General features: G+C 46.0%; 1 protein-coding gene across 1 annotated transcript; it reads left to right on the plus strand.

Annotated features, from left to right (window-relative positions):
• Positions 1 to 399: 399 nt before the first annotated feature.
• LOC135817109 (uncharacterized) lies at positions 400 to 18,158 on the plus strand. Its single transcript, XM_065330228.1, has 16 exons — positions 400 to 825; positions 2,658 to 2,851; positions 3,467 to 3,668; positions 4,417 to 4,751; positions 5,761 to 5,987; positions 7,300 to 7,407; positions 8,409 to 8,660; positions 10,639 to 11,223; positions 11,595 to 11,834; positions 12,959 to 13,051; positions 13,706 to 13,776; positions 14,325 to 14,490; positions 15,412 to 15,478; positions 15,935 to 16,209; positions 16,630 to 16,739; positions 16,934 to 18,158. The coding sequence occupies exons 2-16, from the start codon at positions 2,665 to 2,667 to the stop codon at positions 17,676 to 17,678; spliced, it is 3,663 nt and encodes a 1,220-aa protein (XP_065186300.1). The 5' UTR covers positions 400 to 825; positions 2,658 to 2,664; the 3' UTR covers positions 17,679 to 18,158.
• Positions 18,159 to 18,733: the final 575 nt, after the last annotated feature.

Consider the following 18,733-nt stretch of genomic DNA (forward strand, 5'->3'; position numbering starts at 1 on the left):
GGAAACGAAGTGTTGCACGACGGAAACAGAAGTGCGTCTTGTCAAATCTCTACCAAAACTAACGGAACGACGTTACGTCGTTACTTGTCTTTCTCGATCATGCCTTCTTCATTATCGATCATGGCTTCACGCTGTGGTAGATCTACGTCTCGTGTACAGTGTACAGTGTACCACAGTAGTGTACAGTCAGTGTTCAATACAGACTAGAGAGTGTAACGACGTGCGCATGCAGCTCAGTGCTTGTACGCGTGTTCAGCACACATGTCCATAATTATGCAGAAGAAAAAATGACGGCTGTACATATGCATGACATGGTGCATAATGTAAGTCACGCACTCGCGGTAAGTCGCGCATTTTCTATTCCAGGACACTGTGCGTGACTTATCGCGAGTAGACTGTACTCTGAGTTTGAGTACAACTACATGACTACAATGACATGATTGTTGTAATAACTAACTTTACTAGTAGTATAGGTCTACAACTTCTACAACGTACAAGTACAAGCACTAGCAGGACTACTCTTTTTGTTGTTGGCACTCGTACCCCGAGTACTTTAGTTCCTGTGCTGAAAACTGACAGCGTACCAGCAGCAGCAAGCAGCAGATATGCTGCAAGAGTCCACGTTGTCGGACCGAGAAGCGGAGTAAAAAATTCCTCAGCGAACACCTGTGCGCTAGTTTGGTCTGATTTCCATAATCTCTGACCATGGGTACCATGAGTACGCGCTAGCAACTACAGAATGCAGTGGGAGTTCTAAGCTGTGTAGAACGTTCGAACGTAAAGGAAAAAATCTGGTGTGCACAAATTCAGCACGCCAGGCTCACGGTTAGTTGTTCATGCCTTGTGTCTATTCCTCCCTGTGTCTGCCTGGAAATATCGAATATTTTAATTTCTAATTTCATTCATATTTACACAACGAAGCTCATTCAATTTCTAGAGAATGATCATACCGTATTCCCGGATAAATCCACTCGGAGCCTGCAAAGCCAGTGCAATTGTTTATTTATTTTTATTTTTGGGTGAATTTGAAGACTGAATTGGAGGTACTGTGTGCCAGGCTCTGGCATCCACTGAACACCTTGGGGTACACTCCGTATCAGACAATCAACACGAAATACATGTACTAGAGTAGCACCAAGAGTATAATGTAACCTCCCAAGAGTGTGAAACTCCTGATACTCTTTCTATGGGGTTCGCCGACGGCGAAAACTCACATCACGTGGCGTAGTGTCGCAGTTGTATGTTTCTAGCACGTGGTGTAGTGTCGCAGTTGTATGTTTCCAGCACGTTTTTAGCGAGCTGCGGAGTAATAAAAAAAGCTCTCTCTCTCTGACAGAAACTCACTGTTCGTATGCAAATCCCCAGCATGATCATGGCAGATATTCGGTTTGCCCGCACGCTATCCTTCGTTTGTTCGTAGTGAGACACGTGATGTGAGTTTTCGCCGTCAGAGGCCCCATATGCAGAGTTGCACACTCTTGGGACGTTATACTCTTGCTACTCTGAAGTTGAAAACACCGGAAAATGAACGCGTAACTTGACTTCGGGGCTGGTTGTATGCATTATGCCGTTTCACAAAGCGAAACAAATTCGCTTCAGCTGACACCCACCCGAAAATGAAGGAAGAGAAGAAAACCTCCGTATGTGCAGTTTCAGTGTGACTTTAATTTACGAACCAAGGGACTTTTTAATAGAGATAGTGCCGAAAATTCATTCCTAAAGTCCAATTTATATACCATATTATCTCTAATATAAGCACAGTCTCCAATAATAGCACGTCTCCAATAATAGAACACCTTAGGGCGGCATTCAAAAAATAAAGTGCTCAGTCTCCATTATAAGCACACTGTGTAAATTCATTATCTGTACCGGCGAAAAAAAACCCTGAAATGTGTGCGTCATACATGAATTTGGCATGGCAACATGCCTCTGAAATGAGGTTGAAATAATAATGGAACAGTCTCCAATAAAGGAACGTCTCCGTTAATAGCACGGGGCGGAGGTACATTGAAAAAATAAAGGACCGTGCTTATATTAGAGATAATACGGTAATCTCTTTTTCTTTCAGTGATTGGTGTAGCCCAGAGACCGTTTGGAGGGTGTCGTGAAGATGTCTGGTTATAGTGGATGACTACAGTGGAGTCTTTGCATATTGAGAATTGTACAACCAAACACCCGAATCACTATAATACTTCCATTGCACCTCACACTCACTATAAAACTTGACGACTTCCTTAGAATGCCACCTATGTGCAAAACATGGCAGCCAAGTTCCTGCCAGGGAACTTGTGCTATGTTTGGCAGGTGCAACCAGGTCTGGTACGTCTGTGACCAAGAGTACATGACTCAGCGCATATACTCTCGGTAGCAGGTATGTCTGTACAGGCGGTGTACGCAGTTGATGACCGCCTACGCAGGGCTGATATCGTACTTCGTAGTGCATGCACTCAGAGTGGATTTGCCAAGTGAGGAAATTTGCAGATGGAGGAAATTATAAATAGCTGCCAGATAAGACTCGTATGAATGCAGGCAGTGGTGTCATTGGTAGACTCTGACCAGTTCATGTCCACGTGGTGTTTGGACACTGGTGCAAACGGTTCCCAAGCCCAGCCAGCTTTGTATGTTGTGCTTTTCCATGCTATCGATCTTTCCATCAGGGTTGCAATGGCTGATAGAGGTAATCAAGATGCACAGGTGCCATGGAAACCTCAACCCAACACGCCCAGTCGACGTACTGGTGGTGTCAATGCTGCTCCTGCTACCACGGCGACTATTCCTGGTCAGACTCCAGCAGCAAATGCGACTGTAGATAATCGTGAGCACGATGTCGAAGCTGCTCTACCACCGGAAAGTGAGTATCTGAGCACAACTTTTAAAAAGCTTACACAATGTCATTGGCACAGGACCAGGAGGTACGGTGTAAAAACCTTCGTTCTTGCAGAGCTTTTTTGTTTGTTTTGTTTTTGATTTATTTCAGTTCATTGCCTCAACAGTACCATGCACAAGTTGAAAGAGGGTCAAACAAGAAACAAAAGAACTACTTCAGTGCCATAATATTATATTGGATGTTTGGCGGTACTTTCCTTGTGTGAAAACTCCCTGCACCCTGAACGCACCAGCTTTTAGAGAGGATTTTCTTATCAGCAGACTTGCCCAGTCTTGATAACAATAATAATTGTTGTATTTAAATATGCTGCTTTATGGATAGCAGAACCTCTTTCAGGTATTGGACGTTCTTGTGCTATATCCCTTTGCGGAATGTAAAGGGTTTATGGATATACTCGTTTTCTACTCTGATTTCCGTGACATGTTTCTAATTTCAATGGAACTAATTTAGAGAGGTTGTGTGCGAAGAAGTGTGTTTCTCAAGATTTGTCTTCTTAAAACCGCCTATCATTCAGCAGGCACTGTTACTAGTTCGTAGTACTTGTAAGTAATTTGTGTTTATGATCTTGATTATGTACAGCCGATGATGATCACATTCACCATCCTACCCAAACAGTACCAGATAGGAAGCTGGAGTCAAAGGGAAAGCCGATCATGGACCGTGTCCTCGACTCGCTGCAGTACTTCGTGCTCTGGGTGTATTCTGGCAACAGTGTCGACCGGCGTATTCTCAGCACCAACGACTCGCAAGATGAAGAGCTCAATAAAATGTACCTGCTACGGTGAGTGCTGACTTCTCGTTTAGGTTGAACCCAATAGAACGCACCTATACAATGGTCAGTGGATGACACTAGTCTATTTGTTCTCTGGAGCTCAGTAGAGTTAACCTTATTAACACAGACCCTGATTGAACTGACACTCTGTCACCTGTCACTCTATCACTCTATGCCCATGGTCATGATGATGGGTGATCAAGTGCTGGGATACTTCAGTGCTATGATGACATGCCGCACTTTCGCAACAATAACAGCAGCATACACCATCCAACAGTATAATGTCCAGCAAGTCATAATATTATGACTTGGCCACATCATGTAGAGCTGAAGGCAGGGAAGCGACCAGACATGTTCTCGATATGGTAGGGAACAAGATGGAAATTGGTAGAATACTTTTTTCTCTCCCTCCCTCTGTCCCACTAACTCCTCCTGTCTCTCTCTCTATCTCTGTGTCTCTCTATCTCTTTTTCATTCTCTGTCTCTGTCTCTCTCCCTCTCTCTCTCTCTCTCTCTCTCTCTCTCTCTCTCTCTCTCTCTCTCTCTCTCTCTCTCTCTCTCTCTCTCTCTCTCTCTCTCTCTCTCTCTCTCTCTCTCTCTCTCTCTCTCTCTCTCTCTCTCTCTCTCTCTCTCTCTCCCTCCCTCTCTCTCTCCCACTCTCACCCTCACTCTCACCCTCACTCTCACCCTCACTCTCACCCTCACTCTCACCCTCACTCTCTCTCTGTTTCTTGTTCTCTATTTCTTTCTGGTGCAGCCGCAAAGGCTCTCTGTTCAGGTCCGTGGTGCGGTTCAAGGGATCGTCTCAAGCCAAGGCATTGGAAGCGCTGCAGAAAGATTTTGAACGCTACGGTGGAAGCGAGTATCTTGAGAGGCAAGCTAGCCAGGCGGATGCAATCCGATTCCGACACCCTTCAAATTGGTGGTCGCCGAAAGTCAACGACAGTAACATCTTCTTGCAGCGTGGTCTGTTTGCCGACTCCACTCCGTTCCACGTAGCTGTGCTGTTCAACAATGTCGGCATGGCCAAGGCATTGCACTTGTTTTGCCCTTGGTATATTGATATAGACTATACTGAAGATGTTTATCTTGGTAAGTTGGGGAGAAGATCTACTGAAATCCACATACAGCACAGGGGTGTAGCTGGTCCTTCTCTTGGGGGGGGGGGGGGGGGGGGGGTGCTCAGCCACTTCACCAAAGCATTGCATCATCTGTATCGTGCGTGTAGGATGGCTAGTGCATGTCATCATGGTCAGTATGCTCATGCTGAACTTAGGTCGAAATTTTTAGGGGGGGGGGGGGGGAGGGGGGCGGGCTGCACGTGCCCCCGGTGCCCCATGCGGGCAAAGTGCCTGCAGTGTTGACCGGAATCCTGTATTGACCTGACGAATGTTCATGCACCAAAGTGCAGTGGATCAAACATACATCCCTGGATCAAGCAGACTCCTGTCATATCGGGACAGTTTCCGCTGCACCAAGGGTGTCCGCCAGGGCAGTTTCTACTGTACTTGTATGTAGAAAGATGACAATCACACGGAATCTGATTGAGAGGATTGCTTTAGTTACTATTTCTCTCAGTGAAATAGGACCACATTGGGCTGGAGTAGGGGGGGGGGGTGAATGATGTGCCACAACCTCCTTAGAAATTGTCCTCCATGCACCTCCCTATCAAGTAGGGCTCCGACAGCACTCTTCCCACTTCAGTGAGTGTGTGCAAATGTGATTGGGAATATTGGACTAAAAGCAGCACAGCACAGCTTCCTCAGACCGTCACCTGAATCGGCTCCAAAAAGTGAACTTTTGCTTTAAGGCCGCATTTCTTCTTTACCTCTCTGTTGAAATTATGCTATTTGCAGTGAAAGTCATGCTTGTGATGCTGTTTGCAATGACATGCAAGCTTGTTATGCTTGTTGTTACTTTGAAAGGCATGGTTGTTATGCTTGTTGATCTGTTGAAAGCCATGCTTGTGATGCTGTTTGCAGTGAAAGGCATGCGTATGATGCTTGTTGTTACGTTGAAAGGCATGCTTATGATGCTTGTTGTTACGTTGAAAGGCATGCCGGTTGGGGTGCTTGTGGTGTTGTTGCCTGTACTACAACAGGTGAGCATTCACTGCATATAGCCGTGGTGAACTGCGTCAAGTCTGCCTACTGGTCCAAGACTGTGGCACAGCTGAGATCGGAGAGCAGCCGTGCAGATCAGCTGTCACGGACCAACGACATGCTCACCTTCCTTGTGGAGAGCAAGGCTGACGATGGTGAACGCAAGAAGATGCTCAACGTCAAGGTCAAGGGTTTCTTCTTCGATCGCAAGAGCGAGCTACATATGGTATGTCATAAGGGAGCAAGCTTTGCAATGAAATGAGATTGATTCCTGACAATGCTGTATCACCAGGAGTGAGCCTGAATATTTCCGTGGGGAGGGGGGGGGGGAAGCATGCATGCTGTGTTGTGACATGTCTTTGTAGCCGTTTTGATGTTCTCTGGCTGTGTTTTCCTCTTGTTTTTGGTTTCAATGCATGCGTGTATGTGTGTGTGTGTGTGTGTCCCATATGGTGCAGTGGTATGTGCAGCGATTTCCAATCGATAGGTTGCGGGTTCGATTCCCGACGATTATGGTCACACACGTCTTTCTTCTCTTTCTCAGACTCTTCCGGACTTTTCTTTCATTCTCCTGGGTGGTTACCAACAGCCAGTGCATGCCGGAGTATGTGGTGTGATGTGTGTGCGGGAAAAAAAATGAAAAGACCAAAAATAGGGATTCACTGGCCAGAAAAGGTCACTTCAAATAGCTGCATGGTGTAGACCAGGCTGAATAGTGACGATCAATTCTTCAGCCTTGCAAGCTGTTGAATGGTGCAATCCCAGCACAAGTTGCTATGGCTTCTGCCGTAGCATTGCTATCATCGCCTCCGGCGATGGGCGTCAAAGGTCAAAGGTGTGTGTGTGTGTGTGTGTGTGTGTGTGTGTGTGTGTGTGTGTGTGTGTGTGTGTATGTGCGTGTCTGTGTGTCTGTGTGTGTGTGTGTGTGTGTGTGTGTGTGTGTGTGTGTGTGTGTGTGTGTGTGTGTGTGCATGTGTGTTCTGTACAGTAAGTTCAAAAGCTAAATCGTTAGATTAGCTTGCTTACACCTGCAATATGTACCATCGCATTGTAAAGTCCCACTCTTTTTATTCCCAGAAAGCACAAAACTGTGTGGATGGGGAGTTTGGAGTGATTTTGACATAATGGCTACATCTCTCACGGCTTACTACAGTTGTGGCAAGTGAAATCCGACACTTGGCATAAGGGACTGCACCGTGCATCCTGCAGCCTCTGCAGCCCTGCATACGTACAGTACATGTGTTGCATACAACTTTATCTGTCTGATGACAGAATTCGTACTCATCACAACAAGGTTCAAAAGGTGCTGGCAAAAATGAATGGCAATACTCCTTATGTGTACCATGTTTGTGAACTGTGTGTATCTACGCTGTGACCTTTCGACCTGTTTGGGATGCATACGGCTCTATAGTACAAATTAGGTGCAGTGCATTACATCATTGATGTCCATTTGAGGCGCTGTCCCCTATGGCAAGTGTCGGATTTCACTTGCCACAACTGTAATTCACTTATTATTATGGTGTTTGGTGTAATTCTAGGTGAACTGGGGCGAGACACCGCTGACATTCGCAGCAACTTTGTTCCTACCTCGTGTCATCATGTACCTTGTCGATCAGGGCGCAGACATCTTTGCAGTGGATGACGACGTAAGGAACTGACAACAATGTAGGATTGTAGTAGTTCTAACGAACAGATAGAAGAAAGCAGTTGAATTGGTAGCCCCTGTGTTGTTTTGGACTTCGGAATACAAAGAATGCACTGGCCAGCACATGCCTGTCCGACCAATGATGTGAGCATTACCGGTACATTGGTTGCTGTTGAAACCAATATTATTATCCCGTCATCACATCAAGATTATAGCCGTGTAGAGCACTGCAAACCTAGTGTATAGCCATGGCTACAGCCCGGGCTGTGTTCAAGCAACTAATGTTCTGATTGTGTTTGTTAGTTGACTTCTTTCTAAACGTCCAACACGACCTTACCAATGCATTATGAAGGGAAAGAAAAAAAAGATAGATAGATAGAGAGAGAGAGAGAGAGAGAGAGAGAGAGAGAGAGAGAGAGAGAGAGAGAGAGAGAGAGAGAGAGAGAGAGAGAGAGAGAGAGAGAGAGAGAGAGAGAGAGAGAGAGAGAGAGAGAGAGAGAGAGAGAGAGAGAGAGAGAGAGAGAGAGAGAGAGAGAGAGAGAGAGAGAGAGAGAGAGAGAGGAGAGAGAGAGAGAGAGAGAGAGAGAGAGAGAGAGAGAGAGAGAGAGAGAGAGAGAGAGAGAGAGAGAGAGAGAGAGAGAGAGAGAGAGAAAGAGCAGTCCCAGCTACTTCAAGTGTAGGGACCATGCGGCACGGTGGCTGTGCCAATGGTTGGTCTTGCAGACCAGAAAGAAAGAGAAATTGTATTCTGGTTTCTAAGTCAGACTTTGCTGTATTTGATCAAGACACTGCCAGGAAAGATGGTGCGGATGTGATAACAACTGGGTTGATACTCTGTGTTTCTTCATACACGTATTCACTGCATACACATATGCACAAACACACGTGTACACACACGTACATGCACACACACACACACACACACACACACGCACATGCATGCATGCAAACCCATGTGCACCCACCCACCCGCACACATACACGCATACAAATGCACCACAGGGAAACAACATCCTACATGTACTGGCCATGCAAGTGTCGAAACCGAAACAATCTGACGACCCGGACAACGATGCGGCTGACCCTGTAGAAGACGATGCTTGGTGTGCTAAGCTAGTCGACATGTGTGCCTTCATCCTGGAGCTGGCCTGTGGTAGCAAACATGGAGACAAGGAGTTCTCTTGTCTAGAGGAGCAGATGAACCACAAGGGTATGAAGCCAGTACACACAGCAGCATACTACGGCAATGTGGCTGTAAGTGTTACTACGGCAATGTGGCTGTATGTGTTAGTATGTCAATGTGGCTGTATGTGTTACTATGGCAATATGGATGTATGTGTTACCATGGTAATGTGGCTGTATGTGTTACTGTGGCAATGTGGCCGTATGTGTTACTATGGCAATGTGGCTGTAAGTGTTACCATGGCAATGTGGCTGTAAGTGTTACCACGGCAATGTGGTCGTACTGAGTGTTACTACGAGAATGGGGCTGCATGTGTGTCTGTGCAGGCTGCATGGGAACAACTGTATGTTTTTGTGTTTTTTTATTTTTTTTACGGGCAAACAGAATACAATTGACAGTGCACGGCTGTCAAGAAGCGGCAACTTAGAAAAATGGCGTCGGTTCGAGATGGCATGGTAACCGCGCACGTGCCGTGGTCCGTGACTTGCTCATGTATGCACGCAAATGCAAGTCACAAACTCACAAAGATCGTCTTTGCATTTGGAGAAAATATCGCGACTCTCTTTGGAGGTTGGCGAGGTTTGCCTAATCTTTACTTGATTGCGGTGCCGGTATGTCCTCTCAATAATTAGAACAAAGAGAGCTGATGACCGCTTCGTTGCTGAGCAGAAGTAACAATCAACTCTCCTCGTGTCCTCAGTGCCAAAGGCAGACGACTGCAATTCCACAACGCTCATTTCACGATGATGAAAACAATAATCGTGTACTAGTACACACTTGGACCATTTGGTCATCCCTATTCTAGCCGCTAGTCCGCCCAGCAAGCAGATATTGACTATTACGATAGGGACAACTGCGTGAACGAGGGCTCGCCCAGCAAATACAATTCAAGTTGTGACTCCAGTCAAGAATTAGGGTCTTTCCTCGAGAACTTCACAAATACAGGCCAGGGCACCCCACAAAACTGATAGATGGCACGAACGAAAGACAAATAGGCTAGACAAAGTGTCCCAAGTGATTGGAAACAGCAGATCTACCAAATAAGACAGCTACATGTGCCTAAACACGATTCCCATACAGCAGAGAGTAGTATCAGGCAGAATGAAAGCCTTGGAAGTGCACAAATACAGCCACGACCGCCACAAAAATTGGACGACCGCCACAAAAAAATTCTCATTGCTGTACCTCCTTGAAGGGTGAAAGTTACCAGTTATCCTATAGCGATGTCAGTTTATGCCTGTTGGAACCCCCCACAGCCCGCACGAAATACCTTTCAAATAATTCCAGGATGCAATTGCAGCTCCAGACAGGAGGAAGAAGAACACCGTGAAAAATAACGGCAACGATGCCCAAACTCTCGGGAAACGGCTGGAGTCTTCCTGAAGATGTTAACATTGAATAGCCATCGATTACCAGCGTGGTTTGGTGACTTTAGAACTGTTTTGAGACTTAGAACGAAGCGATAACTCAAATTTGATGGAATTGTTACCTGTCAAATGCGTGGGCGAGCAGGCCAGCTGACTGGTTATGCATGAACATGCATGAGCATGCATTGATTTTTCATGGTTCACGTGCAGAAAACTAAGTTGCCGCGATCCAAGTGCAGCTAACAGCCGTGAGTGGCATGGCGAATGATTAGAACACAACACCAAAAAATGAAAACAATTTTATGTGTGAAAAGAAACGCAAAAAAACGAAGAAAAAAAACAGGAAAATATAAGGGCATGTATAATGTACTACATGTATGTATCCGGCATTGCTGCAACATGCTACTCTAGCAAGAACTATGCTTGCGCTATCGGAATGGGGTACACTGGATCGGAATGGCTCGGCCGAGAGTGCGTTGTGGATTGGTGAAGTGACTAATATTTTCATAACTGCCGAGTTTCGTTGCCTATTTCTCTTCTTTGCATGACTGTACTTTACATGCATTGGGATGACTTATTATTCTACTCCACAAACCTCCAGCCGAGCCAAACAGTCATAAACTTTCCTTGCTTGTCAGAATGTCATGATTGGCTGCCATTGTTTCGCTTGTTTCACCTGCAGTTGTTTCACTATCTGATGCACAAGCCACCACGAGAGCGTGTGTACTGGGCGTACGGCACGGTGTCAATGAAAGTGTACGATCTGAAGGATCTGGACACCATTGAATGTGAACCCGACAGCAGTGATGGTGAAGATCAACAACGCAGATGCACGGCTGACGACTATCACTCGCCAGCTGTTGCATGGAAAGATCCGCATCGCCCGCTCTCGGCAGTGGAGGAGGCAGACTTGACGTCGGACGAGGAAGCTTGTGATGGGCCAGTGAATGCACGGGGGAAACGAGACAGCTTCCAGAGGTTCTCGGCGTCCGGATCTCTACGCAGCGCTATAATGAAGCGGTCAAGTCCAAATTGTACCCGACGAGTAGTGCAACATTCTGGAGACTCAGCTGAAGCTTGTATCAATATGGGTGCTACGGGGAAAGGCAACAGGCCTGATGACACAGGCAGTGATAGTTCAGATGATGAGGTGGACGGCTTGCTGCGTACGGATACCTACGTGACATGTTCTAACAAAGTGGTCCAGCCTGAGAAGGTGCAACCCGCCAATCTGCTTGAAGTGCTCGTGCAAAGCCGTTCACCCAGGGTAAGGCCTGTGGCAAGTGACAAGTAACGTGTGTGGTGTCTTGAGTGCAGCATTCATCCGGTTTTGCTCGTATCGCAACATTCATACTATTAACATATAATACAGTAAAACCTGTGACTAACGACCACCCCTTGGCTTGGGGCCAGAGAAAGCGGTCTTTAATGGCAGAGGGTCCTCAGTTAGAGGTTTGAACCACACAACCATATATGAATGTGAGACCGTCCGTGCCTGGCGAAGTGGTCTGTAGCACCAGGCTGGTCGCTAGTCACGGTGGTCTTTAGTTACAGGTTCTACTGTGCTTGGGTATAATGATCTTTTCCCTGTTGTCTGCCTGCATTGTCTACATGGTCTACATGGTCTATGTGCTGTAGGCAAAAGAGTTGCTACTGGAAACGCCTATACAGGAGCTGCTCAGTCTCAAGTGGATGCAGTACGGATATCTCGGGTTTTCCATCGTCATCGCAGTGCACCTCCTCTATGTTGTTATACTCTCGCTGGTCGTGTTCTACCGACCTGTCAAGCACTCCGACTGTAACCTCACGGCCGTAACCACGGAAACAGGTGGTGGCTCGGGGACAGTTATGTGCCCACTGGTCAGACGATCAGTTTTGGTGAGTGACGTGTGAGGTATAGCAAACATTTGGAAGTGTTTCTCACGGCATCGCTCCTCTTACCCGCTACGAGGGTGTGTGCATAGTGAGTGGCGGATGAAAGAAACTGCCTGCATGCTTTAATTATGTCTCTGGTGCTGTAAAAGGACGGAAAGATGAATAGAAGATTCATCTCAGTACCTCAGACTTATGAATATTCATTTCGAAATCGAGACTTGTCTTCTGTAGTTGATACACGCATACACGACCATTCTGAGCAGATCTTTGCTGTAAGGCATTCAGATGCACCCAGAGTTGTTGTCACGAAATACATATATCAACCATATTTATCACCGCCAAGTTGATCATCATGTTATAAGCCACACCGACATTTTTTGGGTGAACTACAGGTAGAATCCTGATAATTCGAATATGGCTTAATTCGAACATACCGCTTAATTAGAAGTTTTTCCAGGACCAATTTCTATCAATACGATTCCCACATAAAAAATTCTGATAATTCGAACCTCAAACTGGATATGTCCGGTTAATTAGAAGTCCCACAGATTCCACTTACATAGAAAATGTGTGGGATTTCTGCTGATAATTCGAAGTTAGCAAAGTGTAATTCGAAGTTCACGGTACATTGTACTGGTCAGTTCAGTTTGCATGAGCAGGCTGTGCCGGTCAGTTCAGTATCCGTGAAATCCTTGTCTAGGTCCATAGCGCAACTCTGCGTGGCCATGAGAGCATTTTGACATACACATTGTGTTGTCGGTTCATGTTTGGATAATAAGAATGTCCAGATAATTAGAAGTTTTTTCCTGGCATTTTGAGGTTCGAATTATCAGGATTCCACCTGTACTGGTGTTTAAAGTGCAGCTTATACTCCCGAAAACACGGTAATGGGAGGTATGCATCTAAGATGGCTGTCACCTTTTTTTGGGGCAAGTTACCCCATACTTGGCAGGTACAACCCGTTATAGTACATTTATGAGTATGACCTCACAAAGTTCATGATCTTTTATGCAGAGTTGGTATCATGGTGTGTACGGATGTAGTGGACTTGCCCCGCAAAACCTAACGGCGGGAAATTTATGCATACGTCCCATTGGTCTTTGAATTGATTTTATTGCCATGCGTAGGCCGGAGAAGCTTACAAGTCGACGGGAGATTTTGTGCGTTTGTCTGGTGAAGCGTTCATCATGTTGACGACAGTTATGTTACTGTGGATTGAAGTAAGTCTATCCACTGGGAGCAGCTGCTAACCTACGGCTTGTCCATATTTAGATGTTTATATACCCAATGCTGTAGACAGCAAGCTGTTTCGGCCATAAAGGCCTCATCAGTACAGTTACAAGCTAAATAGGCCGAGCTACCAGCCATGGTGCAAAGGAGGCACGACAGACATTAAGATAGCTCGTCGCTCTAGCGCCAGAGTGCTCAAACTATGTTTATACACCTAAAGTACAGGATGTATGCTTGCACTAGTATATCCATACACATTTACATCTGGCGTGGAGTGCCTGTGTTGTCCAGCCGATACTGTGTGCAAATGATATCTCAATGACTTTGGGCATCTGCGTGTTGATCCTCGAGGGTGGTGGCGCTCCTAAGGATGCGCAAGACTCGGCCTTTAGCCAAGTCTCGCGCGAACCATGATTTTTTTGAGGAGCGGAGCATTTGGTCTATCCAGCAGAGCATAAAAGTTTTTAAATATGCTTAAAACCCATTCCTGTGAACGAAACCTTTTTCTCTTCTTTTTCAAGTGTCTCCTTTTAAACGTGTGCAACCATGTTTGCTGTCTCTCTCTCTCCCTTTCTCTCTCTCTCTCTCTCTCTCTCTCTCCCTCTCTCTCTCTCTCCATTGTCTGTGCTATGGGTTATGTATAGATTGTGGATGTATTGAGAAGTAATGTGGTCTACATCTGGTTACGATATGAAGTGCTCTACAGTACTATGAAGTATGTTTGTACAACCCATGTGCTACCCATGTGCTACCCATGTGCAACCCATGTGCAACCCATGTGCAACCCATGTGCAACCCATGTGCTAGTATTAGCTACATTCTGAGTCATGATATACTGTTGTTCATACACTCCTCAATCGTGATGTCATGTTGTCGATGTATTGCTTATCAAAATCATGATGTAATTTTGTCAATACATTTTGCAACTGTGTTCATATTTTCCTCATTGTAGCTTTCTCTCTACTGTGCTTGATGTGTTAGCATGGTGGGAAGTTGTTTCACACACACGATCCCTTCTTGAGAATTCAGGAGTTAACGCGATATACTCGCTCACTCTCTTTCTCTGTCTGTCTGTCTCTCTCTCTCTCTCTCTCTCTCTCTCTCTTTCTCTCTCTCTCTCTCTCTCTCTCTCTCTCTCTCTCTCTCTCTCTCTCTCTCTCTCTCTTTCCATGACACTATGTTAAAAATCAAGGATGTAACTTTGAAATCATCTTAAATTAAAAGTACGGAAACTGTTTTGTTGGCATTGTTCCTTCGCTTCAGGTGGACGTACTCTTTGCTGATATTCGTTGCCGTGATCCTCCGAGTGATGGACAATGATTATGAAACGCCAGTGCTGTCTGTGGTGGTGATACTGGCGTGGATGTACGTGCTGATCTTCGGACGTGCATTCCGTCTCATGGGCCCATACCTCATCATGATAAGACATGTAAGATATGCACTGCACGTCATTAGTGCGATTTTGAAGTAGTTACATGTAAGATATGCACTGCACGTCATTAGTGTGTACTATGTGCAGTAAAACCTGTCAAGGCGACCACTCGCATAAGGTGACCACCTGTCCCAAAAGACCACTGCAGCCAGGATCAAAGGATTACTATTCCCAGTCGAATGACCCTGGATACGGAGACCACCCGGAAGCAGGGGACCACATTTTGGAGGTCCCTTGGTTGGTCGTCTTAGACAGGTTTTCCTGTAGTTAGAATCGACCGGTTTGGGGATTGGGCGTGTGCAATGGTCAGTGGGCATGTGTAGGACTCAGTGATCAGTCACGTCTTCATGACCCATCAACAGTACATTGTCATAAGTTAGTATGGTGGACTCTGTAAGAAGCAGAATGTGACACTTCCTGAAGATTGATTTCTGGTGAGCCTGTGGTCTTGGGGCACATTGGAAACTGTGACGTTGCTGGCTGTTTAGTTTTGCGTCGGGTCATGGTGCGTTTGTGACTGTATGACTGGTTTCAGGGCCTGTAACTGTTCACAGGGCCCTGTTTGGCCACAGAGTCCTGTTTGGTCACAGAGTCCTATGCAATACACTGAAGTGTACACAGAGGCAGTATGCTTAGGTTCTGCGAATGTGCTCAATACCTGATTCAGGCAGAGCGGCGTTGGTTGTCGGATGATTGATTCAGCCATGAAACTCTGAGTCACAATGGAATTTGCCCAAGCTTTTCGTTGTGTGCCTTTGTGTATGTAGTAATATAGTTAGAATTGGGTGGGGGGGGGGGGGGGGGGGGAGTGGTCAGAAACCTGTCCCATGTTGGTATGTTCCTTACCAGACCTATCTGTGACTACCCGTGAATTTCTTCTAAGAGCACGTTTGTGGCGTGCTGTTGTCCGATTTATAGATGTTGTTCCACGACATGCTCCGCTTTCTTGTCCTCTACGCTGTTACTGTGTTGGCATTTGGTCTTGGTGAGTTTTGTTCATGGTTGAGTTCACTGGTCCAATCTCCGAACTGTGCTTCCTGTCTGCTATCAGGGAGAACATGTTTATTGCTGGCACATGTTCTCTTGTTCATGATGTCATTTTCATGTGTATCTATCTGGGGCTGTTTAACCATTGCCATATCATCTTTATGCTCAGTATCCGGTGCTCTATAGATCTCTATAGAGCTGTTGCTGCACATCTATCATATGACAAGACAGGACAGCCATGTTGGTTCCTTCTGCTCTCAACGCCTGCATCCCCTCAGTGCATCTATGGGTCACTGAGTGATGCCGACCATGTCGGTTCCACTGTCCACTTGCCACGATCATTTTCTACACGAAACTCACACACACACTCACACTCTGTGTCTGTATGTTGTGTGGTTGTGCATGTTTTGTGTGTGTGTGTGTGTGTCTGTGTTCATGTTATGTCTGTGTACAGGTTTCTTTGTACTGCTGCAAGAGTCTGTGCCCAGTCAGCCAAATGACTTCTCCAACTACTTCTTTTCAATGGTGACTCTATTCCGTACCACACTGGGTCTGAGTGATGTTGAGCTGTCCACATTCGAGCAGTCGCGCTCTACTGTTCTGGGAATCATCTATATTATCTTCTTTCTCATATTCACCTATCTACTGCTGGTGAATTTCCTCATTGCCATGATGGAGAGAACACAGAATACCATAGCAAAACGACAGCTCTATATCTGGAAGGGACAGGTATGTGTCAATGTGCATTTTTTGCGGATAACGTTTCATAAATTTCCACATTCATGTGTTTAATGGAAGCAAGGAAAACGGTGGGGCACAAGGTAGACGTTAGTGACTCTTCATTTAATAATTTCCTTGGCTCACCATCATGTGTTCATTTATTCGTTATTTAATTAAGAATTCGCCCTTCGTTTTGCGGCTCGTGAAATCATCCTGCTCAAGGAACACTGCTGCGTTTTTAGCATTCGTTTCTGTGAGCATCTAATCACGTGAGCAGTGGCAAAGTGCAGGTGCTGTACAAACAGACTGCAAGCTACATGTACAGTGTACCAGAGTAGTAAGTTCTTCACTTACCCCATGACTTCAGTCAACTGTAGTCACGTTGTCCAAAGTTCATTTCAACAGTTTCAATATGTGGTGTTCCTACAGGTTGCTGCCACTATTCTGTACATTGAGCGAAGGCTGAGGCGCATCTTCCCTGCTCGCCGGTTTCGCGTGGGCCGCAGTGGTGCCAAACTGGATCTTGATAGAAGTCGCAGGTAGGGTGATATGATCCGATGCCATACTCTGAATACAATATATGGTACTCCTGCCATGGCTGTGGGAATGGCGTTCTTCATTTTAACAAAACAGTGCACATGCGCATCAAACTGTTGTACACCCACTGCTCACAGTTGCCTTAACACACACTACAAAGCCTCAATGTCCATCTGGTGTTTTTCTTTGCCCGCAGGTACTTGTGTCTGGAGTTCAAAGAGGCCAAGATGCAGGCGTTCACTTTCAACAGCAAGAACCTCAACTTGAAACGGCAGGAGACTGTCCTGTCTAACCTGGGAGCAATGTCAGCAGATGGGCCATGGCAGCCTGTTGATCGCAGAATATCCACCGGTCAAAATTCAAGCAGTGCTGCGATATCTGCAATAAAGCAGCAGCAGCAGCAGCAGGAGCAACAGCAGGAGCGGTGGCCCCAGCCGATTCGCGCAAACTCCACTAGCCCACAGCCACAACGGAGGAGTCCGCTTTTGGACGGTGCCCGTGTGGTCGCAGAACGCCTTGCCGCCCGCCATTTTGGCATGAGAAAGGCGAGTTCAGTGCCCGGAGGCGGAGGAGCTGGCGATCGGTTTGCGGAGACCGTGTTTGGAGCGTGCTCTGCAGCTGGTTTGCAGGTTCATGATCTACATGGCTTGCATATGACTGGCTTACAACATGCTAGCACCGCTGGTGAACAGATTGCACAGCCACAAGCAGGCTATGCATCATTACCCGCAGGTGATAGTAACCAGTATCGGCAGTCTGCTCGTGCTCAGGCCTTGCTCAATGCCTCCAAATCCGTCCAATCGGACCCGTCAGCTTTCAACACGGCCACTGAAGCTGCAGCCCTGGAGAATTCGTTCGACGATGACGATGAGATCACAGGTCTGGAAGTGCGCCGTGGTAAGCGCAAAGTAGCTGAGCCGTACAAAGTAACGAAGTGTTGACTGCAAGGTTTGTTCTAATGGACATTCGACTCTGTATCTAGCTGGTGGAAATAATATTACAAATATTATAGTGAACAGTAAAGTCTGTCTTGAGTCTCCCACATGTGCACACATTCTAAACAGATTATTATAATTTTCGAATTTTTCGCATCTTCTTAAGCTTATCTGACCACTGCAATGTGCCTGCAGTCTCACCAGTCACAGTCATTTTACTTCAGTACTTATTTATTACGAGTTTCTGAGAATGCATACCTAACATTTTACCTACTGTGAGACATGTCATAACGAGCCGCAAAGTTAACGATTGTCCAAAATTATAGGTTAAACGAGAAGATATGTTGACAATCAGGCTTGCAGTCTTCAGGCATATCTGCACATGACATGTATCAGGCACCACAGACTGAATAGAACTTATTTATAACGAAGAAATGTCGTTCGTTAATAGTTTTTAATTTACTTCCTCGTCACGTTATATTCACAGATCTTACTGTATAACTTGGATGGAGAGCCAAGCCAAGGGTTTTAAATTTTAAAAGAAAGGACCAAAAAGTTACATGTTAGTTATCCGTACGTGCACCCCCCCCCCCCCCCCCCCCCCACACACACACGCACAAATTTCGACCTACAAAGCTTCAGCATGCACATAATGACCATGACTGACATGCACCTGCCATCCTACACATACCGTACGGCCGCACCTTTAAAGCCATGGTGGTATATTCGATTATAAAGCCAGTCTCAGTTATAAGGCCATGGGCTTCATAAAAAGAAATGACATTAAATTTTGAAGAATGTTTTGTAAAAATGAAGGAATAAGTACTATTTATGCTAACAAACTTACAGTCCAGCAGGAAGGGTAAATAAGTAGATTTAGATTGAAATTTCTGTGTGGACTTTGACTTTTATGGCATGGCGTAGTGGGTGAGTCATTTTGCATCTAAAATATCTAGGACAGCAGCGGTGTTTCGATTATAAGGCCATGGCTTTAAAGGCGCTGACATACGGTATATCATACGTATGCGGCCATGCTCACCCCCCCCCCCCCCCCCCCCCTC

The sequence above is a fragment of the Sycon ciliatum genome, chromosome 5 (genome assembly GCF_964019385.1).
Source record: "Sycon ciliatum chromosome 5, ocSycCili1.1, whole genome shotgun sequence".
NCBI lineage: Eukaryota > Metazoa > Porifera > Calcarea > Leucosolenida > Sycettidae > Sycon > Sycon ciliatum.

Bases quoted from the DNA above. Each gene is read 5' to 3' on its own strand.
- LOC135817109 (XM_065330228.1), top strand. From the start codon at position 2,665: ATGGCTGATAGAGGTAATCAAGATGCACAGGTGCCATGGAAACCTCAA. The intron at 5,988-7,299 runs GTATGTCATAAG...GTGTAATTCTAG, and splicing joins GCAAGAGCGAGCTACATATG to GTGAACTGGGGCGAGACACC. The intron at 11,835-12,958 runs GTGAGTGACGTG...TGCCATGCGTAG, and splicing joins TGGTCAGACGATCAGTTTTG to GCCGGAGAAGCTTACAAGTC.